Raw genomic sequence first — 26,940 nt, 5'->3', positions numbered from 1 at the left:
CATTTTTCCAGTTTATTCTCCCAGCCTTTAAGATGACTAGTTCCCATTTCCTGATCTCATCTTAAGCCTCTTATTCCTCCTTCCTCTTAGCTGATTACCTTGCTTTTTATTTAACAGAAAAATTAGAAGCAATCAGAACAAAATTTCAATAGTTTTGCATGACTAAAGCTACATGTCTATCATTTTATTTTTACCACATAGAAGACATCCCCTTCTTTTTTTTTTTAAAAGATTTTATTTATTTATTTGACAGAGAGAGATCACAAGTAGGCAGAGAGGCAGGAGAGAGAGAAAAAGCAGACTCCCTGCTGAGCAGAGAGCCCGATGAGGGGCTCAATCCCAGGACCCTGAGATCATGACCTGAGCTAAAGGCAGAGGCTTAACCCACTGAGCCACCCAGGTGCCCCAAGACATTCCCTTCTATTACAGAGTAAATTCTGTGTACTTGTTATATCCCTTTTAATTGTTCCCCCTTTAATTGTTCCCTCTCATTTCTACACTATCAATCACCATCCTCTCTATTGGATAATTCTCATCAGTGCATAAGCATGCTATAATATCTAGTATAAAGAGAAATCTTGAGGCCACACCCCTGCTAACTTACCATACCTTTTCTCTGCTTCTTTTTATAACACTACTCATAAAAATAATTTTCCTACTAGTTATCTGCACTTCCCCTTCTTGCATTTTCCCCTGATCCTTTGCAAAGTAGCCTTTCTTCCCCCACCCCCACCCATCTTTATGCATTCTTTTTGTTAAGTCTATCAGTGACAAGCACAAAATGAAATCCAGTGATATCTTCCTAACTCTTAACTCCCACACTCATGCTCTTAGTTTTTCTCCAACCTCATAGGACCTCCTTCTCAGTTTTCTTCAATAGATTCTACTCCTCTTCTTAGTTTCTGGAGATGGAGTGCCTGGACCTTGACTCTAAAATCTTGTTACTATCTTTACTCAGTCCTTAGAAGATCTCAAAAGTGCCATGGATTTAAACAGCTTCTGTATGTTGCTGATTCCAAAATTTATGTCTCCACCTCTAGTATTTCTCCATAGACATCTCAGATTTACAGGGATAGAACAGTCTTTCTTCTCCATTTTCTCCAAACTAACCTTCCCTAGTCTGCACTAGTTTGTTCAACAGTACTACCATCTTCTCAAAGTTGGGCTAAAACCTTGGGATAATCCTTAAACTTTCTTTCTTACATGCCACATTCAATCCATTAGCAAATCCTATTGACTTTGCCTTAAAAACAGAACAAAGACTGAGATTCATAACACTTTCCATTTCCTTTACCATCACCATCCTCAAGCAAACTGCCATCCTGTGAAGAACTATCATAGCATTCTCTTCTCCCTGTTTTCATTCTTGCATACCAAAAACTTGTTCTCCACTCAAAAGCCAGAGTGATCTTCTAATTGGTTAAGTCAGTTGCATAATTCTAATGTTGGAATGTCTCTGTTGGATTCTCAATACAATTAAAATAAACTCCAAAGTTGTTACCGTGCCCCACAGGGTGTGTATTTTCTTGACCATGCTCTTCACCTGTTCCCAAATCAGCATTGCTTGCACACTCATTTTTTTTCAGGTCTCTTATCAAATGACTTCCAATGCACAATATCTCAATTAGTACCATTTATTTGCCTCCCCCTCTTATATTCGTAAGCTGATTTATTTTTCTTCCTAATCCTTAACACTTTTACTTTACACACTTACTTGCTTATTTATTTATTGTTTCCTCTCTTCTGCCCTGTCCAGTCCCTCAACCTTCACCACCCCTGGAAGCTAGTGAAAGCAGGAACTTCATCACTTTGCTCACAGTTCTCTCCTTAGCACCTATAATTGTGCCCGACACATAAAATGAATAGACTGAATCAGTGACTATCATCACTCCTGCTTAGTCTAATTGTAACAACAGCTTTATGATATAAGCATTGGAAAATTATTAATAGACTGAGGTTTATATTATTATTCTACAGTCTGTTTCACAGAAGTTTTCTTTCAGTAAAATCAAAGGCTGGTGAGTGATTAGTATATCTTTTTGACAAGGGTAATATTTACTTAACCTTATTAATGACATTATAAATGACATTAATGAAACAATGATCTCTAAAATATAAATGACATTAAGTGTATTATGTCATTAAAAATAAATATAAATGACATTAATGAAACAATGATCTCTAAAACCCTCTTTCACCCTGCAAGAGATCCTCAATTAAAAAGCTAAGACTTATTAAGATAAGGCTAATACAGGTGTTTTTTTTTTAAAGATTTTATTTATTTATTTGACAGACAGAGATCACAAGTAGGCAGAGAGGCAGGCAGAGAGAGAGGAGGAAACAGGCTCCCTGCTTAGCAGAGATGCAGGGTTGGATCCCAGGACCCTGGGATCATGACCTGAGCCGAAGGCAGAGGATTTAACCCACTGAGTCACCCAGGCACCCCAGCTAATTCAGGTTTTTGAGAGGGAATTTTTCTGATAGTTAATGAAACTGTAATTTGGCAATTATGGAAGACCTCTTTTTGAAGTCTCAAACAATTATGAACTTAAATAAAATATAAACATTTTATATTAAGGTGGAGATACAGTTGTAGAATAAACTAGTAAAAATAATTTAATAAGATTTTGGGTTAGAGTAGAATTAAACTACTGCAGACTCAGTTTACTCATATATACTCATTTAACAAGCTTAACCCATTTGTTTCCTGTCCCTTCTATGCCATGCTATTGGCTGGCAATGAACTTGTAGTCAACCACCTAGGTCTTAAAAATATAATTTAGATGTTAACTTAGGCCACCATATTTACACATGCATATCTTTAAGACCTGCATGCAACTTTTTATATGTTTTCAGTTTTAGGTAACTGAATAATTAACTTCACCAACAAGGCTTGTGTTATCTGCTCCCTTCCTAACTCTCCAATTTTATCTTACGTTAATAGCCCTTTCTTTTACTCAGTATGTTCCAACCGGCCAGTTTCTTTTCACTTCTCAAACACTCCAGCTCTTTCTGGCCTTGAGGCATCAGTACCTAGACCCTTTTCTGCACAGTTCTTCATTTTGCTAATGTTAACTTATTCTCTAGACTTTTAGATTAAATGCAGATTTTTTTTTAGAAGTCTCTGAGTCCTCTTCCTCTTGGCTCCCCCCTCAATCCTAAATTAAGTTTTCTCTTTATTCTCTTTAATAGCACTTTTTCCTTACTAGCACTAATAACTATTTGTAATTATGTGTTTATTTTAAGCCTAGTCTTCTTACATCAGTCTTTCCTGTCATACTCTAAACTGTATGAGAACAGGTACTTTATGTGTTTTATTCACCAGAATATTCTTCAAGCATGGTCTAAGTATTTGTTTAATGAGTGCAGAAAGGAATGAATTCTGCCATTTATTTTCTTCTTGTCTATGAAGGCATTTGAGAGACCAGGTCAAAAACTATTTTGAGGTTATATTAAAAGCTTTAGAATATTATAGACTGGTTATATTATACAGTCTGGCTCCCAAATGTTTTCTTTCAATGAAATCAATAATTGATTCACTTTGACAGGCCCACCCTGGTATAAGGCATCTTATAGAATCACAACAGAGATTTTTTTCACAATTGAAGCAATTACCAATCAGTCTACGTCACAAAATTGTTAGTAAAAGGAGAAAGTATAAAATCTTTTCATCATTAATTATGACACTGTAGTGTCACAATAATCTTAAGTAAATGCATTCTTAGAAAATTAAAATGTAACAAAATACAAATTTGTGTTCCAAATATATTATGGAAAATAAGTATATTATTAGGTGTATTGATAGTCTAATATACATAAAAATGCTTTTAAAATGTCATACTTACTTAAAAATCAGCATGATAGTTGGGGTGCTTCCCAATGAAGAGAAAAAATAATTCATGACTTGCACCAGTGAATAAATATAAAATTTTTTTGTACATTGACTCTCTCTTGGGCATTCACCCAAAGTCACCGAATTATTTTTGTTCTGAACACCAGTTACTTCCACACAACTGCAGTTATAAAAGACCTAAAAAATAGTTTTTGAAATATTGCAGAATATATTTAGAAGATATGGCTGGGCTATAAATACATTTCATTATATTTAGAAGTCTCATCCATTCAAGCTAAATTATTTACAATGCTTAAAGAAAGTGTTCTGAAAATACAGTTGTTTAATAGTTGAAAGGCAAAAAGTTCTGGATTCCTCTCTAAGCAAACAAAAAAAAATCAATTCACGATTAACATTTAATTTATACCTAAATTAAAAATTAGGAAAAAATAGAAAAAAATTAATGTTTGAAACACTGTATATAATTTCTCATTAATATAAGTTCTTTTTAATAAATTTTTCTCCCTCTCATTTTTACTTTCTATAAAACACCTAGTTACTGTTTTTAACAATGCTACTAAGTGTCAGGAGCAGGAAGGGAAGGGAAGGATTACTAAAAGAATCCAGAAAATATAGTTTTGTGGGGGGCAAAACCTGGCCCCAGAGCTACCCATTAAAATGGGTCAGAGTCTAGGGGAATAGGAGCTAGCCAGGGGTACTAGAATCCTACTTTGGTCCACAAAAACAACATCCAAGGCACAGTAACAGATTATAGGATATATGATGCTATTACCAGAGAAGTGCAACACAACAGAATACCCCAATGGGCAGACCACAGAAAGGGAAAACTTAGGAACATGATTTTAGAGATTTAATTTGGCAAGCGGTTTATTTAGATAGGTGGTGGTTTCAATAAATTCTGCTTTGAGTTTAAGCTAAACTAAGGTTTTCTTTTTTTCTTTTTTAAGATTTTATTTATTTATTTGACAGAGAGAGACACAGCAAGAGAGGGAACACAAGCAGGGGTAAGTGGGAGAGGGAGAAGCAGGCTTCGACTGAACAAGGAGCCCAATGTGGGACTAGATCCCAGGACACCAGCATCATAACCTGAGGTGAAGGCAGAGGCTTAACAACTGAGCCACCCAGGCACCCTAGGCTAAACTAAGGTTTAAGGGAAGCTTAAACCTATTAGTATTCTACTTACTGAAGGAAGAATTGGAGAAGAATTTGAACCCATACTTAGCTGATAATCAAGCTTTACTTTTTCACTAGGAACAATATGGACAAATCCTTTATGTATCAAGCCTACTGACCAATAAAACTAGGACAGGGGTGCCTGGGTGGCTCAGTGGGTTAAGCCTCTGCCTTAGGTTCAGGTCACGGTCTCAGGGTCATGGCCTCAGGTTCCTGGGATCGAGCCCCACATGGGGCTCTCTGCTCAGCAGGGAGCCTGCTTCCCCCTCTCTCTTTGCCTGCCTCTCTGCCTACTTGTCGTCTCTCTCTGTCAAATAAATAAACTGCTTTTAAAAAATAAAAAGTAAAATAAAACCTAGGACATAATTCTGAGCAATTAAGGGATGATTTATTACTAAGGATTTGGTAAAAGAACTCCATAGTAGTCCTCAAATTGGATAGTCATTGCTGGTATTAAGACAAATGTTTCCATAGTACACAGAGCTTTCTTTATGATTCTAATATGTCTCCTCCAGACCTTCACTAATGGTTCAAGTGGGACCATGGATTAAATGGGGCACTATCAGTGAAAGGCACTAGACCCATGAATATAAGATATGTTTTTTAAGATTTTATTTATTTATTTGACAGACAGAGATCACAAGTAGGCAGAGAGGCAGGCAGAGAGAGAGGAGGAAACAGGCTCCCTGGTGAGCAGAGATCCAGATGCGATGCTGGGTTCGATCCCAGGACCCTGGGATTATGACCTGAGCTGAAGGCAGAGGCTTTAGCCCACGGAGCCACCCAGGTGCCCCAAGATATGGGTTTTTAAGTACCACCCTTTGGTCACATTTGTGCAAATTCATGGCCTGACTTCAAAGAATCCAGGTGCTTTATTCTTCAAAGTTCACAGTGCCCTTCAACAATACAATTAGTAGGATTATGGACAAGAAAAAGTTAGAAGTTTGAAAATCAAAGACAGAACTGTGTGGTAGAGAGCAATGATCATAGCTGATTATACACTAATGTTGGTGATAAGAAAATGGCCCAGGATATGACTCCTCAACTCAGTAGATTGAAAGTGGAATAGAGAACACGATACCCGATCCCCAATTACTGGAAATAAACTCAGGGAATTAGGAAGAACCCATAGTATGTATGGAAGGGAATATTTTGAGTGAGGAGTGAAATGGCACTTCTGTTGAAAATGTTAGGAATAGGTAGGCAAAAGCCCAAATTATCTAGGATAGAAGTGCCACCCTTGGGGAAATCAAAATTCGAAGCCAAGAATTGGACAGTCAAAGTAAGCATGAAGTCTTGATTAATTTTTTGGAAAGTCAAAGTGTAGTGAGTCTAAAGATAAACTTGTCAGAACTACATGCAAAATTGCATATAGATTATTGTCCTGGAAAGGAAGGAAGTACTGACAAGTGGTTGGATCAGAACTTTCCCCTAATTTCCGAAGGATAAAGTTCCTCTAATTTAATCTAATTAGTAAAATGAGGTGCTTCCTAGGTGTCCTAAATGCATTTAAATTCCAGAAGGTCATGTTCTCATAAATGCAAGGAGGGAAAGTGGGAATAATCTCAAATGAGATTTAAGCAACAGGAAAACCTATCTGTGTTTCAAGCAGGATTTTATGTGAGGCTTTCATTTACACAACTGCACAGCCATCACAATGACAGACAACATTAAGAGTCTTTTTCTATTCTCTTTTTACTAGAGACCTTAGTTAAAGAAAGATTTGATAAGTAATTGTTAAATCAAATCTGTGATGTTGATCAAGAAGAGAAAAGAGTAAAAACAAATACTCACCATAGAATTTTTATTGCCATTTGAAGATTTGCATCCTGCTAGACAAGGTGATATGTAAGTTATTCCATTGTTTCCACAGACTGGTTCCCAGTGACTTTCATCACAATTGCAGTCTGAGTTGCAATAAGAAAGTGGTACATTTATATGAGATGCCACTGGATTATTTCTGGAAATATAAGGTAGACACATATCAAAAAGAGAGAGAGAGAAAGAAGAAGGAGGGAAGAGAGGAGAAGAGAGAAAGAGAAGGACAGGAAAGGAAAATCAAGAGAAGGGAGGAAAAGGAGAAGGTCATTAGGAAAGAGAGAGGAAGTGGGAGGAAGAAGGGAGGTGAGAAATAAGGAAAACAATTGGACTTTAATGAGACAGTGAAATTTGATGAGTGATGATGTCAAAATGGCATTTTTATATACTATTTATTAACTTAATACCTCCTATCTTACCCAGACATAAAGAGGTTCCATAAAACTTATATGAGAGATCTTTGTGATTCTACCAAGAAATTACTCATTAAACAAGTCACTTCATTTTTCGGAGACTGAGTTTTCTCTTCAATAAGGTGATAGACTAAAGTTCTTCTCAGCTTACTGTAAAGTCCCATGAATCTGTGTTATTTAGTTCAAATTTTAAAATCTATATTTCAACTACATAAGAATTTCAGAACCCCTAAAGATCAATTTTTTAAAAAATCAAGAATAATAAAATTAGTTGAGAAAGACTAGAAAAACTCTATACAGTTTTTAAATGAAATGACAACATACTTTATAATGATTATCTGTAAAACATGGTTATATTTGTAAAATATAATCTTATAATATGGCTAAAGTTAAAAAATGAATTATTTGTATAATTAATTTTCTGATTATAGATTAAAATTCATTAAAATTCATAAAATCTTGATAATAATTGAGAATTGATAAATTATTTTTGAATAAGGAAGTAATTTACATGAAGAAGAAGATTCAGAAATTCATAAGTCTATTACCAATAATTTTACTAAAATGCATCTAATACCTAATTCTGTTTGGGAACATACAACTGGGAGATGTTAAACATTTATTATTAATGACCAAATCCAGACACTGCCATGAGATATTCCTGAGCTCATATTAGTTCTGCCACTTCAGTGTTGTAACTACTCTTCCTAAAATCAGCTTTGCCATTTGTAAGTCATAGATAATAACATTAACCACATAGGGATATTGAGGGGAAAATTCATATGGCAGTTCTCAAAACTTTTGTTCTCAGTAGCCCTTCATACTCTTAAAAGTATTGGGGACCTCAAAGGTTTTTTTGTCCAAGTGGGTTATACATATTGACACTGATAGCTATATAATCAGAAATTAATTCTAAAAAATTTTAATACAGGAGGTGTCTAGATGGTGCACTCATTTAAGTGTCCAACTCTTGATTTCATCTCAGGTCATGATCTCAGGGTTGAGAGATTGAGCCCCATGTTGGGCTCTGAGCTCAGAGGGAGTCTGCTTGAGATTCTCTCTCTCTCTGCCCCTCCCTACCCCATTCATGCTCTCTCAAAAAAAAAAAAAATTCTTTTAATACATGAGAATACGGGGTGCCTGGGTGGCTCAGTGGGTTAAAGTCTTTGCCTTCAGCTCAGGTCATGATCCCAGGGTCCTAGGATCGAGCCTCACATCGAGCTCTCTGCTCAGCAGGGAGCCTGCTTCCCCCACTCTCTCTCTGTCTGCCTCTACCTACTTGGGATCTGTCTTTCAAATAAATAAAATCTTTAAAAAATAATACATGAGAATACACAAGCACACATCATTAGCCACCAGATTGATGTTATAATCACATTATTGTAGCCTTAGAAAATATCACTATGCACTCATGAGAAAATAAGAATGAAAAAGGCAAATACCATCCGGATATTATTATAAAAATAGATTAGATTATTATTAAAAATAAAATTAGAATGTGTTTCCGTAAGGTCTCAGGAACCCCTATCACATTCTGTGATATGTGACCCTCAGATCACATTCTGAGAACCTCTGAACTAATTCATACTCCAAAAACTTACTCCTGTTACTAGCACTCCATAAATGCTAAAAACATTAATTCTGTAATTTATTATCATTAAACTATGAGTTTCATGAAGGCAGTGATCTTATTATAAATCTTTTTGACCTTTAAGGAGGCACTTGGTAAAATTTTATTGAATGGAGAGAATCCCATACAACTCTAGCTGCTTTCTTTTGAAAAGGTGGCCTGGTTACTAGACTTGTTTTTAGGCAACTGGCTCTAAAGCCACTCTAAAGCATGTCTGACAACTTGGGAGCCCTTGAAACTACTGATGTGATGCAGCATCAGTTTGAAGTCATTGTATGACTTCAAATAAGTCAGTTCCCCTGGTTCTCAACTAATAAATGAAGAGGATATAAGAGGTTTTGGGTTTCATGACCTTTAATGTTCTTTTACCTCGAAAGTTCAATGTTCTAAAGTACTGTGTTTTTCACTGGAGTGGATAATGGTGGATTAGAAGGAAGCTGAGAGATAATTCAACACTAATTTGACAGGTCTCCAAGAATAGGATGGTGTTAAGGTAAAGAAATGTGAGGAAAATTGACAAGTTCAAACTGACATCTCATAAGATCCAGAGTATAAATGCTCAGAGCCAATAATAAGCAGCAATCATAGTTACTCAACTGTTATCCAAAGATATTTCCTTGTTGTCTGAATGTGAACCTTCCTAAGCTTAAATTATTGGCTATATTCAAGAGGTAATAAAAAATCTATACCAGAATCCTGCCCCTAATATGGGGTAGAATTATAGTACTAGGAATACCTCAAAAACATGATAATAACACAAAGTAAGGGTTTTATATGGTCTGACATACAATTATGTATAGTATATTTGTTGACTCTACTGCTAATAACAATATTACCAGAATAAATAGTGTTAGCCTGCAGGAAAGGAGAATTCTGTATAATATAAGGAAGTGCTTTCTTATAAAGGTAGTTGTTAAAAAAAAAAAAAAAGGTAGTTGTTAACCATTAAAATTAATGGTAGAGGGGCACCTGGGTGGCTCAGTGGATTAAGCCGCTGCCTTCGGCTCAGGTCATGATCTCAGGGTCCTGGGATCGAGCCCCACATCGGGCTCTCTGCTCCGCAGGGAGCCTGCTTCTCTCTCTCTCTCTCTCTCTCTCTGCCTACCTCTCTACTTGTGATCTCTCTCTCTGTCAAATGAATAAATAAAATCTTAAAAAAAAATTAATGGTAGATAAAAATTGCTCAGTCACTTTTGGGAAATGTTATTTATATTCCTCTTACAATGCATCCAAAATTGTAGTAGTTAAGACTTTAAGTTTTATAGTCTAAACTCCCCAATTTATTTATTTATTTATTTTTTAAGATTTTATTTATTTATTTGACTAAACTCCCCAATTTAACTCAGAATCTTAACACTGTTAGTTAGGTAATCAGTGTTCTCTCTAAGCTCTGCTCTCCCTACCTATGAAATGGGGATAAAAGTACCTATCTTCATTATAGCACCCCATAAAGGATAACTATCATTATTACAACTTTTGTAGGTATTCTTCTAGGAATAAAAGAAGAATTTTTTGAGATCTTAGGAAGTGGGCATTTTAAGATTTTGTAAATTGAAATTTCTCCCGAAAGAAAGTGTAGCTAAGATTGCTATCTGCCCTCTTTTCCTTATAGTCTTTCACATTGGATAGTTTATACATTCTGCAACTAATATATTGATATATACAAACCCATCATAGGTCAAAGTTAGGCCAGCAACTGATCTGTTTTCACAAATTAATGCAAAATTTAATAGTTGAAACGTGAAGGCCAATACACTGGTATAAAATGAAAATTTGGCAATTCCAAGCAAGGTAAGTTTGAATTTTTTAATGATATATCCTCCTATAAATATTCCAGTTGCAACAGTTGGTAAGGTTATGGTTCCTAGAAATAAAGGAAGAGAAAAAGATTGTGATTATATAAATACAGTTATTCTGAAATATCTTTATAAAGGAAACACAGAGTGCATCAACCAAATTCATCCCATCTTATTCCGTAAGTAGAAAGCTGATAGCCCTGGATGGAGGTAGGGGACCAGTGTACTATATGGGAGAAAGAGAAATAATTTCTTGGTGCCACTGCTAAGGATCTGGGTTCCCCAATAGCAAAAGTGACTAGGATATTTGAATGTTTTAATCAATGGTTTTTATGAGGAACTTTTTTTTTCTTCTGGAAAACAGCAACAAAATTATCATCTTCCTGCCTGTAACTCTTGCATCCTACCATCTAAAATCCTTTACACGCTGAACACTATATCAAAAACAAGTGATGTACTATATGTTGGGTAATTGAACATAGTAAAAAAGTAAAAAAATTAAAAAACCCTTTACATCTTCTCAAAATGAAGAGTTCCAATCCTTAAAAACTCATTCCAAATTTGCCCATCACTTTAAAGTTAACTACTAGAATTAATATCTCTTCTGTATCCAAACATACCTATGCCCTGTGATGATCAACAGGACTAAATAGGGTATTAAAAATGATTGATCTATGGTATAATTTTTCCATGTCACTGTCCTACAAGAGCTATTAAGGGTGGAGATCCCTCTAAGAGCAACAACAAATTCAGGCTGGGAACATGACCTGGGAGTCAAACTTAACTCTCACAGTTTAAATTTTTATCTTAAGCTCAATAAAAGTATTCAAAAAAATTATTATTTTCTTGCTTACTAATGACCTACTCACATATCACTTGATAAATTCAGTTTAATTTATCAAATATTTATTGAGTTTCTACAATGCGTTGAGTACTGTACAGGGTAACGTACTGCTCTCCCAAGAATCTCATATTATGCTGGGGGTGAGGAAAGAATGATATAACAAAACCTTTTCTTATATGTCATTGGAAATAGATATTATAACAAAATAACACCTAAAATATGATACTTATTTGAATTATGTAGACCTCGATGATGTGTTTAAGTTGATTTTTCTTTTGTCCCATTTTTTGTATGTAGCTGAGTCCTGATTCAAAGTGCATGAATTATGAAATTATAATGATTAAATTACAAAAGGAATTGTCTCAGGATTTCAACCTTATAAAATCAGTTATGCAGATGCTATAGCTAAATGTTCCACTAACACACAACTTTCTTTTAGGAATTCATCTTCTCAAAAATAACATGAGAGGCAGCCTCAAATGCAGAGAAATGATGATGTTACAAAATCAACAGATTTGATAAAACTTGTAAAAGAATAATTAGAAATTATATTTGCTAAAATATAAAATTTCCTTCACAAAGAAATGTCACTTGAATCTCAATTACTTGGTAGTATTTGGCTTATCAAGTGAATATAAATAATGTGTCTTACCAAGCAAAATGTTAGCCTCAGATGCTGACTGACCATACTGTTGCTCTATATATTTGAAGACATAAGTAATAGCACCAATATGGCTACTGGCTAGCAGTAATGACAAAAACTGTACTATAACATACAGGGGGTTGGTAAGGATGCTTTTCAAGGACTGGAAAAAACCTATAAAAATATAAAAAATAAGATATTATAATACAGCTTAAATATAGGTTAGTATATTAATTTTATAAATGTAATAAAAGTTATAAAAGATTGAAAGTCACCTAAACATGTAACATAGAAAGTCAGAGTACCCTACATTCCTAACTGTCAACCATTTTTTATATTTTCCTTCATTTTCCCGTATGTACATTAATATCTACTCAGTTTATTTTTTACCCCAAAATGAAATCATGCATACATGCTGTTTTACAACTTGCTCAGTTCACTTCATATGTATTCTTAGCACTCTACCATACAACAGCATATTTCATTAATTCATTTATTCCTTCATTTAACAAATATTTGGTTTTCAACTGGGTCCCAGGCAATATGCTAGATGCTCAAGAAACCAAGGTGAATAGACATACAATGTCTCTTATTTGTTAGCACTTAATATTGTTATGTTAATAATAAAATAATTAAGTAAATATTTACCTTAAAGACAGCATAATTCAAAGTTCACAAAAATGAGAAGACTAAAGTTAAAAAAATTATAAAGTTCAATTTAGTACCAGGACTCAGATCTGATTCCTAATAGAGAGCTTTTCTACTATAAAATACTGTATCAATACATCTGGTAGTATTATAAATCACTTTTCTTATGGTGCAAGGAGAGGAAGAGAATAATAATGTTGCATTTCAGGTGACATTATGACAGTAATAGTACAGCAACTTGTGCCTACAAACAGGTGTGTAAGAAATTGTAATTTCTGTTTGTGGTAAGAATTTTGTGATCTGGGTCTGTAATCAGAAGGTTAACCAACTGTAATAGAAGTTAAAAGTTGGAGGAATTTTTTAAGAAAAAATAGTAGTATCAGAGTCTAGCAAGACAGAACCAGATGTAGTTATTTAGAGAGAGATGATATGGACTTTGAAACACCGCTCTCTATAAATCTCTAAAGGTTTCCATCAGATATTGTCAGAACTAAGCTTTCTATCCAATGGCAACTAAGAAATAGTTTCATCTACTTTCACTGAAATTAATAATTCCAAATTGATTATAAATGTGAAATACTTACCAGTAATATTTTCACTAACATTCTGCCCGTGATTGGTCACGTTAGCCATGTGAGTCCTTTCTTCATTTGTTTTGAGCAAATCCAAAGATGTTTCTTTCTGTGATTTATCCAGATTTTGGGGCAGGAAGAAGAACGGTATAGAAGACATAATAGATAATGTTCCAGCCACAAGGAAACCAAGCCACCAAGCACCAACCCAACGAGAGTCCTTAGGAGTTATTCTGATATTGCCTAGAATAAAGAATTATAAGCACCCAGCAAAAAATCATTTTGCAATGCAATAAATTCTGAGCAATAATGATTATTGTCCTTCATAGATGAAAAAGTAAACTACATTACATCAATTCAGAGATGCTATTTTTTTTTTTTATTTTGCTCACACTTCATACACAAATAGTCAGCAAAGGGTTATTGAAAAAGTGAATCCAATGTTTGGAAGAATGGTGTCCTGTACTTGAAAAACGTTATTATGTTACCTTGTTCTGATTATACTTACTGAGATCTACATATCCAATATCCACGTACATTTTAGCAAACAGAGATCCCTGTATAAAGCCAATGATTGGACCAACCATTGACAGTGCATGCAAGGTACCTGAAAATATTATAAAACAATTTTATCAGATGCCAAGAATATATGGTTCTTTTTCAATATGTTTTTGAAAGTAACATTATACATGTCTAAAAATATTTTTTTAGTAAGTAAAAGAATGGAGTTAGGAACACTATTATTTCAAGGGTAGATGCAGGGAAAGTAGTCATAAAGTCTAGTATTTTCTGTACATTACCTAAATAAAAAGAAGAATGTCCTTCTTCAGCAAAATCATCAATGTAAGAAATCCCCAAGGGTGCTATGGGGGTTTCCCCAATTCCACGGAGCATATTACCCAGGAGTACATATATCCATATATATGACCCAGATTCCTTTTCACAACCTATGTAGACGAGATAGTGTTGTATTTTAAGTATTAATTTTTGCCTTCCTATTAGTAACTCAACTACTTTAATGCCTTAATTATTTCATTTAAGATTTTATGCTTTTTTCTAATTGTAAGAATGATTCATATTCATGTTATAAAATTTGAAAATATAGAAAAGCAAAAAGTAAACAAGTAAAAATAAAATTATCTATAACCCCACCAAACACAGAGAGTTGTTCCTTGTGTTTGTTATATCCTCCACATTTTTAGTTCATATAAATATGCATAATATTTATGTACATTATATACTTAAAAGTCCAGCGCATATTATAATGTACTTTTTTATACTTAACACCGTATTATGTCAATTTTCCCTTGTTTGAATATTTCTTTTATACCAAAATTTTAATGACTGTATGGTGGTATGCCGAATAAAAGTTTTGTAATTTATTTAATCAATCTCTTACTTTTTACTCATGAAATATTTTTCTTAAGATCTTATTTATTATTTGAGAGAAAGAGAGCAAGCATGAGTGGGATGAGGGGCAGAGGGAGGAGCTGACTCCCTGCTGAGCAGGGACCCTGAGGAGGGGCTAGATTCTAGGGACTCCAGGATCATGGCCTGAGCTGAAGGCAGAAGCTTAACTGACTGAACCATCCAAGCACCCCTCATGAAACATTTCTAAGTTTCCATTTTATTAAACAGAAACACCATGGCTATAATTATAAATTAATCCTTGTGTACATTCCTGATTATTTTCCTAAGTCAATAAAAGTAGAATTGCTGATTTAAGCATATTGCATATTTTTGTTCTTTACTATATTGAAAATTAACTTTCAAAGAGTTAGAAACTTTTACACTCCCAGCAATGCATAAGATGTCTTTCCCTCTATGTCATTCCTTTTTATTTTTGATAAAAATAGGTAGAAAATCTTTTTATATTTAATGTTCTTCTAATAGGTAGAAACCTCTAAAGGTAAAAAAATTATAATCATAATTTGTATCTCGATAGGTAAAAAAATCTTTAACTGGTATAATAATTAGTGTTTTTCATAAAATTATATTTTTTACATATTTATACCACTCCCCTAATTTAAATGCATGTATTCTTTGCCAATTTCCTACTGAAATATTCTTCTTTTCTTATTACTTCTTCAAAGCTCTTTATATATGTTAACATTGTTTTTTCTTATGTACATAAGATGCAAATGTTTTTCCTATTTTAATCACTTTTGCTTATAAATATCATAATCATTTTTATAGATTTAATTAAGTCGACCAGTTTTCAAGTATTTATTAGTGACATTATCAATTCTTACCTTTTTCTGCTACCTCAGGTAATGTTCTATTGAATAACAAATTTTGATCAAATGAACAAGTTGATAAGCTTGATGTTAAATTTTCTGATGGATGAATAAGAGTTTCTTTAGAATACCTGTAACTGTAAAATATCACCAGATTTAAAATTTTGCTTATCTACTGAATAGTTACATTTTCCCAGACTTACAGCAGAATTTTCTCATTTTAATTGCATGATTTTCTTCTCTAAATTATCAGAATCCTTTTTGTCAATTTCCCAGCCTGAATTTTAGGGGAAGTGATGGGTAAAAATGAAATGGGAATGCCCACTAAGACATATTATTCAATACTTCCCAGGAAAGGTGGATTATCATTCTAGGAGTGCTTATAATCTGTTCAAGATATGAAATACCTTGATTTCAGGTTTTTTTTAAAAAACAAAACAAGGGGCGCCTGAGTGGCTCAGTGGGTTAAAGCCTCTGCCTTCAACTCAGGTCATGATCCCAGGGTCCTGGGATCGAGCCCCACATCGGGCTCTCTGCTCTGCAGGGAGCCTGCTTCCCCCTCTCTCTCTGCCTGCCTCTCTGCCTACTTGTGATCTCCCTCTCTGTCACATAAATAAATAAAAATCTTTAAAACAAAAACAAAAAACAACCCCACTAACTGTGTCTATCCATCCATTTGAATTATCTTCAAAAGTGGTCTCACTTCCTAATTAACTTTCTGTTAACACTTACTAAATTTTAGAATGGCATTTTACAAGTCAGTCTACAAACATTCCAATTCATCTACATTTTTTAAAAGATTTTATTTATGTATTTTTTTGAGAGAGAGAGGGCACATAAGAGAGCACAAGCAGGGGTGGGGGGAGAAGAGGAGGGGCAGAGGGAGAGGAAGAAGTGGACTCACCACTGAGCAAGGAGCCTGACTGGGGAGGTGATGCTTAATCCCAGGCCCCTGGGATCCTAACCTGAGCCAAAGGCAGATGCTTAACAGACTGAGCCTCCCAGGCACCCCTCATCTACGTTTTTTAAAATCAATGACCTGCTTGATCTTCTTTCATAGATATTCATGCCCTCCTCCTTTTCAAATACACTCAACTTTCTGAGTCTACAAAACTCAGTTTTAAAAAATTTTTGTCCAGTTTGATGAGGAAGAACTTAGTAACAACAGAGATGGAACTAGAATAGGGACAAATGCTGATGCAAAGATGCTGAGGTGCCCTGTGACCCTCAAGGGCAACCTACTGCGGGCCAGGCATTATGCTCAGCTCCAGAGAACTAGAAATAAAACACACAGCTTTTGTACTCAGGGTATTTTTACTCTATAAAATAAACATATATAATAAAACATGTGGTAAGTTTAATATAACAAGTCCTGAGTTGTCACAAAGGCAAAAGGTATGATTAGCTTTCCTTGGAGGTGGGAGAGGTGGTGGATTATAGAATTCATGATGAGGATGACATGTGAAATAAATCTTAGCAATGGATAAGAGCAAAAAAAAAAATGGATGGGAGTTAATTAGGTAGACAAAGGAGGAAAATTATTCAAGGTTATAGAAACACCATATGCAAAAATATAACATATTAGGACACATTTGGAAAACCATAAACCTAGAGTGTGGTTCTCCACCCAGAGAGCAGAGTTAGATGAAGCTAGAAAGACAGTGAAAACATATGTAAATGGGTTTAGATATTAATCCATAGGCAAGAGGCATTCAATATTTTCAACCGTGACCAACAGTAAGAAATACATTTTTATCACAACCACAACATATGCACACATATGCACACACACTCACAAATATATGTACAATCAAAAGTTTTGCAGAACAATGTTTGTTCTCCCATTGTATATTCTTCTATTTTATTCTATCCTCTACTCTCAAAAATTGTTGATTTTGATAATCTGAATTGATTTACTGGTCCACTGACGGTTCAGAATCTGACACTTGAAAAACACTGCTATAGGAAATTGGGAGTTCTAAGCAGGAGTAAAATAATTAGATTTGTGTTTTAAAATGAATATTTTAGTATAGAATATGAGTTAGAATGGAGTTGAGACTAAAGGCAAAAAAGTCAAGGCCAGTGATGTGGGAAGCTTCAACAAGGTTAGGAACAATAGGGATGAAAGAAGGAAACAACTTTGACAGATAGGAGGTAGAATAAGCAATATTTGGTGACCACTTGCCATGTGTATTGAAATAATGAAAGAATCTAGAATGAGCCCCCTTGACTTTGGTTTCAGTTTCTTGTGGCTAAATGAGTCCTTATTGAAAGAGTGAAAAATCTGAGCCAGTTTTGGCACAGTGATGAATTTGATTTTGAATATATAGATGGGAAATTCTTATTGGATGTTAGGCAGGAGATACCCATGAGGTGATTGATTATATAGACTTGAGTATAAGAAAAAGTCAATATATGTGATTGCTACATTTAATGCACATACTTCATACAAATAATCTAGAATGAAAAATGAAGAAGATTGAAGAGAGAGCTTAAGTGATACTGACATTATGGTGTCAGCAACAGAATAAAACAGTGGGCATGACAAAGCCACAAATATAGGAAATAAATCAAGGAACATAATACAATGAAAATAAAAAGAAGCAGTACCAGGAGAAGAAAGTACTTATGAGGGTCAAATAAATGGGGGTGGGGAGGGAATTACTATGGTAACCAAAAGACATGACTGTTGGCTTTGGCAATGAGTAAGTAATTAAAATTTTTAGCAGAAACTGTTCATTGTCTCTCAATATCCATCTTCTCTCCTTCCATTGTAATAGAAGTTTGGATTTTTAGCTAGGAGTATGGCAATCTGGAATAAAGTCTAGTTATTCCATTGTCTTGATATTTGAATGTGAGATGTAACAAAGTTCTGGTCAATGTGAAGTTAGAAGTACTTCTGAAATACTGCAAATACTTCTTAAGCACCAGCCAGCATGCACTGTTTCTTCTTGCTCTTCTTGCCTTCTTTTATCTTGTTGTGTGAAACAACATTCTCACAATTTGGAACACGAGGCTGAGGGCATGCAAGGCAGAGCAATACAATAAAAAGAAGCAGGAACCTATCATGCCTGGTCTGGCTACATTACTTTTTTATGTAGAAAATAAGCTTCTATCTTATTTAAGCCATCACCATTTTAGGTTTTCTGTCATTAGTATCTGACTCTAATCATAAATATACCATGACCTTAAGAACAATACACTCAACAGAAATGATAGTGGGTTAGGTGATGAACTTTTATTGACTATAAATAAAATCTTATAGACAAAGACATGAAGTATATGTTATACCAAAAAGTCACAAAAATGCATTTATTTCCTAGGAAACTGTGTATCTTCCTCATGCTATTCATATTTCAAAATCAACAAAAGCTATAGCTGATAAAGCAATAAGTTAGTTATAACACAGAAAATATACTTCATTTCTACACATGTTTAGTGGGTATTCTTCTCAGGAGATGATTGCTTAATTTATAAGTAAATGATAATGACACAGAGCTGTTGAACACTTACTATCCCATAAAGAAATGTGGTAAAGCAGTCAAAATACTTCCAGTTCCCATAATGAAGCAACCAATTCCAATTATCTTTGGTCTGTGTAGTTTGGATCCAAAGTAACTCACAAATACAATCACAAGCAAATTTCCTAAAAAGAGAAGTAAATTATTTTGATATGATTCACTATTACAAACAATGCCAGTACAATTTTGTGTCCAAAAGAATGGAAAGCCCCAGAATGAATATGAATAGAGCATGAGACATGGTGCTTTCCCCCAAAGATCATGTAATTTAATTCAGAAGATGAAAGCACTTACATTAAACTACTCACTGTAAATTTATATGATGTTAAGAAGAAGAAGAATGAAATTTAGATAGGAAATAAAGCACCTGAATAAGTTGGTTCTTATTAATGAAGCAAAATTTTATTAAAGAATTGGGAGTTGATGGGGCGCCTGGGTGGCTCAGTGGTTTAAGACTCTGCCTTCGGCTCAGGTCATGATCTCAGGGTCCTGGGATCGAGCCCTGCATCGGGCTCTCTGCTCAGTGGGGAGCCTGTTTCTCCCTCTCTCTCTGCCTGCCTCTCTGCCTACTTGTGTCCTCTCTCTCTGTCAAATAAAATATTAAAAAAAAAAAAGAATTAGGAGTTGATGGAATTGATTTTGACTGGGGAAAAAAAAGCAGAAAATCTTCCTGACCTGAGAGAAAGGTGTTCATTCAAACACTTATTAATTCACTCCTACCATTCTTTAAGTTCCTAGTAAGTACCTGCCATAGTGCTAGGAGCTAGAAATATAAAGAAGAGAATAAACCATAGTATTTGTCCTCCAGAAACTTACATACCAGTGATAAAAATAAGTAGATGAACAGAGGTGCTACTGGACAAAAGAAAGGAAAAGGTAGGGGTTACAATAAAATTTCCTGGAGGAGAGGCCACTTGAGATGTAATTTAGACATAAATTATTTAGATTAAAAAGGAGAAGAAGAGCATTCCAAGTCAAGAAGTGATGACCAAGCTGACTCATCTGGAGCTACATGTATAATAACAAAGAGACAACAACCAAGAATTACTGAACATTTGATGGAGGGAAAAAAGCATGTAGTAACAGCACCAAAATGAACTGGCAGATAAAGTAACCTGTGGAGAAACCATTAAATAAAGAAACTAAAAAGAGGAGAACCTGAAAAAAAGATAGTTTCCCTAGAGGTAAAAGGGTAGGTTGCATCTATAAAATAAGAACTGGCAGACAAGAAATAAGAAAGCAATAAAGAATTTTTGTAAATTAAAAATACTATTAAACCATGTACATTTTGGGACTGGACAAGATGGAAGATGGTATCAGAGAAGACTGATGGAATGAGCATAAGCAAAAAAGTAGGATTTTAGACAGAAAAAGTTAAAGGAACAAAATTGTGAGGAAATTTAATATTCACTTTATATATGTTTCAGAAGAAAACACATAAGAAAATAGAGGGGGAAAAACAAATTTTATAATAGAAAAAAAAATCCGTTAGTTAAAGAAAGACCTAAGCCTTCAGATACAAACTTCTATATTTCTCCAGCATTAAGTAATGTAAGATAAACAGACCTGATATATGTTGGTGTAATTTCTGAAATTCAGGGATAAAGAGGAGGTGCATGACAATGACATTGTCATTGATTTCTTATATGTAACACTGAATATTATAAACCAGGTTAATGTTTTAAATGTTCTGAGGAAAAGAGATTTTAAAATTTTAATTCTATAATCAGACAAGTTATTACTTGAATATGATGGTAAACTAAATACATTTTCCAACAAGCAAGGGTTGGGAAAATATGTTTTTTCAATTCTTCTCATGCAAAAAATAACTACTTGAAGATACACTTCACAAAAACTAAAGATGAGATCTTAAGTTATAAGATTCAGTTAACAGTGGTAAGCAAAGAAACTAGTAAAACCTAAAGCCCTGCCCACATAATTGCTGTTAAATAGCACAAAGTTTAACAAAAATATTAAGAATCTGTTCCTCAGTAAAAAGAGACACATACCGAATTAGAATTTAAAGCTAATTAATAGTTCAAAACTAAAACTTTAGGTCATTTCACTAAATCTCAGAGGTGGAAGAGTAAAGGGTATGCAGGGAATAATAACCTCTTCGTCATAAAAAGACAGAATTCATTATAAAAGAATAAATGGGTCTTCCTTTATACAATTATTTTAAAAATATTCAATAGCTAATCTGTCTTAAAAATAAGCTAAATGAACAGCAAACTTATTTGTAATTAATACAACAGACATAATTTTGAGACCCTTCAAATCACCGAAGAGTCTAAAAAGGGCCTAAGAAGAGCAGCCACCATGAAGAAGGGGGCTGAGAAGTTGTCAATGTTATTTTTGAAGATAAACAAAAGAAAAACGAATTTGCACTGAATACAAGCAGAGCTGAAGGAAGAAAGAAATGGAAAAGAAACAACTCTAACATTTAGAAGATGCTGTGAGGACATCATGCTTGCAGATAATGACTGCTTAATGATACCTGACAAAATTGATGATGTTTTCATTAGTCATTCTCAAGAAGAAACATGGGAAATGTTAAAAGAAACAAAGAAAAATTTGTACGAAGAAATTGATGTTGGAGAATCCAGAGTGAAATTAATTCAGAGGGTGTTAACAGACTCAGTCATATGCAAAGTTTGGGAGCAACATAAACCTTGAAGCTGATGAAAGTTAAACATTTAACAATACTTTCAAAAATTTGTTTAATAAACTTGAATATTATTTAAAAATTTTTAAAAATCTATGCAGGGGAGATGGTAAGGTAATGAGCTAACATTTCATAAAATAAGAGAAAAATAATATCCAGTAATTACATAAAACCTCACTGTTATTAGAGAAATCCAGATTAAAGACAACAAAGCAATATATTCAATGTTCTAAAAAACAAAACACCTTTCATCCCAAATTTTATACCCAGTTAAACAATACAAACCTAACAGAGGTTGTTTCAAAGCTGTTCCTCTTTTCTCAAATCATCAGAATCATAATCCTCTCTCCAACCTTTTTTTTTGTTTTGTTTTTGTTTTTGTTTTTGTTTTTGTACTAGGACATCTTGAGAGAGGGAAGGTACAGCCTTGCAAAGCATTAGTTTGCAAGCAATGAGTTGGTATAGATCAAGGTTTCTCAACCTCTGCATTATTGACATTCTGGGCCAGATAATGCTCTGTCATGGGTGTTATCCTATGCACTGTAGGATGTTTAGTGGCACCCCCAGCCTCCACAATTAGATGCCTATAACAATTTCTCTCCCCTCAGTTATGACCATCAAAAATAACATCAGATATCATCAAATTGTCCCTGGGGGGCAGATTTACTCCTGATTGAAAATCAGTGCTGTAGAGCTGTATGAACAGTTTTTAACCTCTGTAGATCTTGTTGCTAATAATAAAAATAGAAATAAAAATTACCGATTTCAAAGCTTCCATCAATTAAGCCAGCAACTGAAGATGATATGTCAAATCTCCTTTCTATTTGAGTGATGGAGCTTTTCATAACGGTTCCACCTAGTGCCTTACACATAAAGCTGAATGACAGGGCCACTAAAAACATCTAAGAAAAAGCAGAAAGAAAAGAGAAAATGATTAATAAAAAGACTATGCTTATATATGCATCAAATTAAAAATAACTTATCTTCTTTACTTAAAAAGATTATTTTTATCATCAAAATCATACTCAACTTTCCTCTATACCAATTGGTACTTCCTAGTCCTTTTAAGGTTATCATCACTATATGGATAAAGCATCATTTTCAAACTTGTTTACAACATGAGATAATTAGAGCAGGGTAGTCAAGGCTGTTATTTTTCATTTTACATTACTAATTGATTTTTGAGAAGCTAGATAATGACCTGAGATGGGGTGATGATAAGCTATTCTTTATCCCCTCCCATGATCGTATAGGTTGTGCAGGGAGTGGCTAGACATTCTCAAAGATGGCTTTTCCAGGAAGTCTGCTGGAAAATGGAACTTTTTTTTTTTTTAAAGATTTTATTTATTTATTTGACACAGAGAGATCACAAGTAGGCAGAGAGGCAGACAGAGAGAGTGAGAGGGAAGCAGGCTCCCTGCTGAGCAGAGAGCCCGATGTGGGACTCGATCCCAGGACTCCGAGATCATGACCTGAGCTGAAAGCAGCAGCTTAAACCACTGAGCCACCCAGGCGCCCCGGAAAATGGAACTTTTTAAAAAATTTATAAAACCTCACTTTGGGCACCTGGGTGGCTCAGTTGGTTGAGCGACTGCCTTCAGCTCAGATCATGATCCTAGAGTCCCAGGATCAAGTCCTGCACTGGACTTCCTGCTTGGCAGCGGGTCTGCTTCTCCCTCTGACTTTCCCCCTCTCATGCTCACCTTGCTCTCACTCTTTCTCTTTCTCAAATAAATAAATAAAATCTTTAAAAAATAAAAACAGAACAAAAGAAGACAGAACAAAACCTCATTATTACTGGAGATGTCAAAATAAAAATGAAAACAACAAAGCAGTATATTCAACATTCTAAAACAAAAAAACTTTAACTTTACTGGTTATAGATATTTTATTTTCAAACTCATTTTAACAAAATGTGTTGATTCATCTTTTTTAAAGCCCACATTTATACCCATAAGTAAATTCCTTTTATATCTAACATTAAAATATGATTCTACTATGGACTGTATATTTGTGTCCCCACTAAATTCATATGTTGAAACCCTAATCCTTAATGTGATGATATTTGGAAATAGGTCCTTTGGGAATTAGGTCATAAAGGTAGAGCCCTCATGATAGGATTACTGTCCTTAGAAAGGCTTATTTCTCTCTCCCTGCTTTGTGAGGACACACGAAGATAGCCATCTGAAAGTGAGGAAGAACATTCTCACCAGAACTCAACTATGCTGGTGCCCAGATCTCAAGACTTCCAGCTCCCAGAACCACAAGAAATAAATTTCTGTTTAAGCAATCAAGTATGTGATATTTTCTTATAGCATCCCAAACTGACCTTTCTTATTACCTCCTGTACCACCAGTGGTAGCCACCATCATGTCTAACCTGGATCATCACATTAGCCTCTTATTAGATCTTTCTCCTTCTCCTCTCATCCCTCCCACAGTCTCTTCTAACACAGTAACTACAAAAATTATTTCAAAATAAAAATTAGATTATGCCACTGCTCCCTGTTTTCCCATCTCACTCTTAGTAATATCTGGTCTTTCCAATAGCCTACAATGTTCTAAATGACCTGTCCTCCCCTGATTATCCCTTCCCTAACAATATTCCATTGTACCTTTTGGATCTCATTTTCTGTTACTCTATTCTTGCTCATTGCTCTCCATCCACAAGAGCCTTCTTGTTTTACCTTGAGCATTCCTGGCTTATTATTTTGCCACAGGTTCTTCGTTCTTCCTTTTCTTCTTGCAGGGAAATCTCTTCCCCATAGTTATTCCCCTGTCACTCACTCCTTCACATCCTTGAGGATTTTCCTCAATGTATCTTTCAGAGTGAGGCTTTCCTTATCCATCTTATTTAAAATTATACCACATTCCTCTCATGGTATTTTATGTATGTATGTAATATACATTGCCCTCACTATAACTTTCATCAGTGAAGGAATTTTTTTTTTGTCTGTTTTGTTCACTGCTGTATTCCTAGGGCTTAGAATTTTTTTTTTAAGATTTTATTTATTTATTTGACAGACAGAGATCACAAATAGGCAGAGAGGTGGGCAAAGAGAGAGGAGGAAGCAGGCTCCCTGCTGAGCAGAGAGCACCATGCAGGGCTTGATCCCAGGGCCCTGGGATCATGACCTGAGCTGAAGGCAGAGGCTTTAACCCACTGAGCCACCCAGGTGCCCCTATCCCCAGGACTTAGAACAGTGTCTGCTACAAAGATGATAAAAAGCATGTTAAACTGTTGTCTAACTAGAACTTACTATGTGTCTTACATGAGGTGCTTGGAGAAGGAGATAAAAGGTCCAGTACAACCATTCCATGGCTGGAAAAATGTGCGTACTTTCCTCCTTGCAATGAAGTTGAAAGAGCTTGAGAAAAGTTGTAAATACTACAACTTATTAGAAATAACTAAGAATTCTTATATGAAACATAGGAAGTCATCTAAGAATGAAACACCAAAGATGGAAGGGTATCAAAGTCAGTTTTGCTAAGTTGGTAAAGGGAACAACAAAGGCTCACAGGACAAAAATAATAAATTTGTCCAGACAGATTAGAAAAAATTATCAATATTTTCTTCATGGAAAGCCAATTTTGACATATTATAATATCATTTATTATCTTTATAGAACAGAAAGGAAAATTTTCCGGTTTTAATAATTTCAAAAGAATCATGTTATTGATACCAGAAATTAAGAAATGGAGATGGGAGTAATGTCCACAAGATGACAAAATAGGAACCCTCAATCTTCCTTACCCCATGGCTATATAAGCTTAACAACAACAAACTGAATATCTCTGTGAGAAATTCACAAATCATTTGAAATAATTTTGCATCCTATACAGTGTGAAGCCAACTGCACAAGTTCAGTAGGAAAATCTGTGACACTCTCAACTTTCTTGCCAGAGCCTTCCCCAACCAAGCATCACTGATGTGACTGGAACAAAACCCCCAACTCCCATATTCTGTCTGGGAAGAGAAAGGAATAGAACTTATATCCAATGTTCTGGCTTGTAAGGAGGCAGCACGAGGGACCAGTTTGTATTCAAGTACTGACAAAAGTGTGTGGCCAGATTTGAGAAGTTCAAAATAGACAATGAACAATGAACCAGAATCCGTAGTACCAAGGACAGACACTAGGTGGAGCACCAGTATCGTAATTTGCTAAATCAGGGAGGGTGCAGTATCTTGGGCACTGGGCAGAAGTCCTAAGTAGACACCAGCAAACTTCCCTAATAGCCCAAGGAGAACAAACACCCAGAAAAAACTTGAGAGGTCTAGACAATCTCTAGCCTGGCTACATAGTTAAACTCATCCAGTACAAAACCACACAGTCTGAGAGAAATGGCTGATCCTTCAAATGCCAAATTTCCAACAACAAAACTAGTAAGACGTATAAAGAAACAGAAAACCATAACACATTCAAAGAAAGACATTAAACCTTCAAAACTGACCGTAAAGAAATGGAGATACATGAATTGCCAGAAAAAGAATTCAAAATTATCATCATAAGGATATTCAATGAATTAAAACACAGAATAGATATACCTCTAAATGAAATCAGAAAAACAATACATAAGCAAAGTGAGATTATTAATGATGCAACAGAAACTTGGAAGAAGAATCAAACAGAAATTCTGATACTGAAGAAAACATTACCTGAATTGAAAACTTCACCAGAGGAGCTCAAAATTAAACTTGACCAGACAGAAAAAGAATCAACAAATTCAAAGACTGATCCAAGAGGAGGAAAAAAATGATTGAATAAAAATGAAGAATATAAGGACCTATGTAACACCACCATCAAGAAAAACAGTATTTGCACTATGAGAATACCTGAAGAAGAAAGAGAAAGGGGCAGAAAAATTGTTCAAAGAGTATAGCTCCAAATTTCCCAAATCTCAGTAAAGAAATGTATGTGCACATTTGATAAATTCAAAGAAGCAAGTCTAGGATAAATGTAATGAGAATGACACCAAATATATCATAATTAAATTGTCAGAAGTCACAGACAAAATGACAATCTTAAAAGTAGTAGGAGAAAAATGATTCATCACATACAAGGGAATTCCCATTAAATTATCATCAGATTTTTTAGCAAAAAAACCTTGCAAACTAGGGGCACCTGGG

General features: G+C 34.7%; 1 protein-coding gene and 1 pseudogene across 1 annotated transcript in view; one reads left to right on the top strand and one right to left on the bottom strand.

Annotated features, from left to right (window-relative positions):
- Positions 1-26,940, bottom strand: part of SLCO1B3 (solute carrier organic anion transporter family member 1B3) — a 61,917-nt gene that overhangs the window by 10,118 nt on the left and 24,859 nt on the right. Inside the window, exons 3-12 of the mRNA XM_046013630.1 lie at positions 22,574-22,715; positions 19,141-19,273; positions 15,643-15,764; positions 14,191-14,337; positions 13,899-13,997; positions 13,403-13,633; positions 12,180-12,344; positions 10,556-10,751; positions 6,821-6,986; positions 3,846-4,030 (exon numbers count right to left, since the gene is read on the bottom strand). Of these exons, the coding sequence (XP_045869586.1) occupies positions 3,846-4,030; positions 6,821-6,986; positions 10,556-10,751; positions 12,180-12,344; positions 13,403-13,633; positions 13,899-13,997; positions 14,191-14,337; positions 15,643-15,764; positions 19,141-19,273; positions 22,574-22,715 (1,586 nt within the window). The remainder of the gene's footprint in view (positions 1-3,845; positions 4,031-6,820; positions 6,987-10,555; positions 10,752-12,179; positions 12,345-13,402; positions 13,634-13,898; positions 13,998-14,190; positions 14,338-15,642; positions 15,765-19,140; positions 19,274-22,573; positions 22,716-26,940) is intronic.
- LOC123945890 lies at positions 20,242-21,840 on the top strand (annotated as a pseudogene).

This window comes from Meles meles, chromosome 7, assembly GCF_922984935.1.
Source record: "Meles meles chromosome 7, mMelMel3.1 paternal haplotype, whole genome shotgun sequence".
NCBI classification, from domain to species: Eukaryota; Metazoa; Chordata; class Mammalia; order Carnivora; family Mustelidae; genus Meles; species Meles meles.
This window is presented reverse-complemented; position numbering and strand designations above follow the sequence as displayed.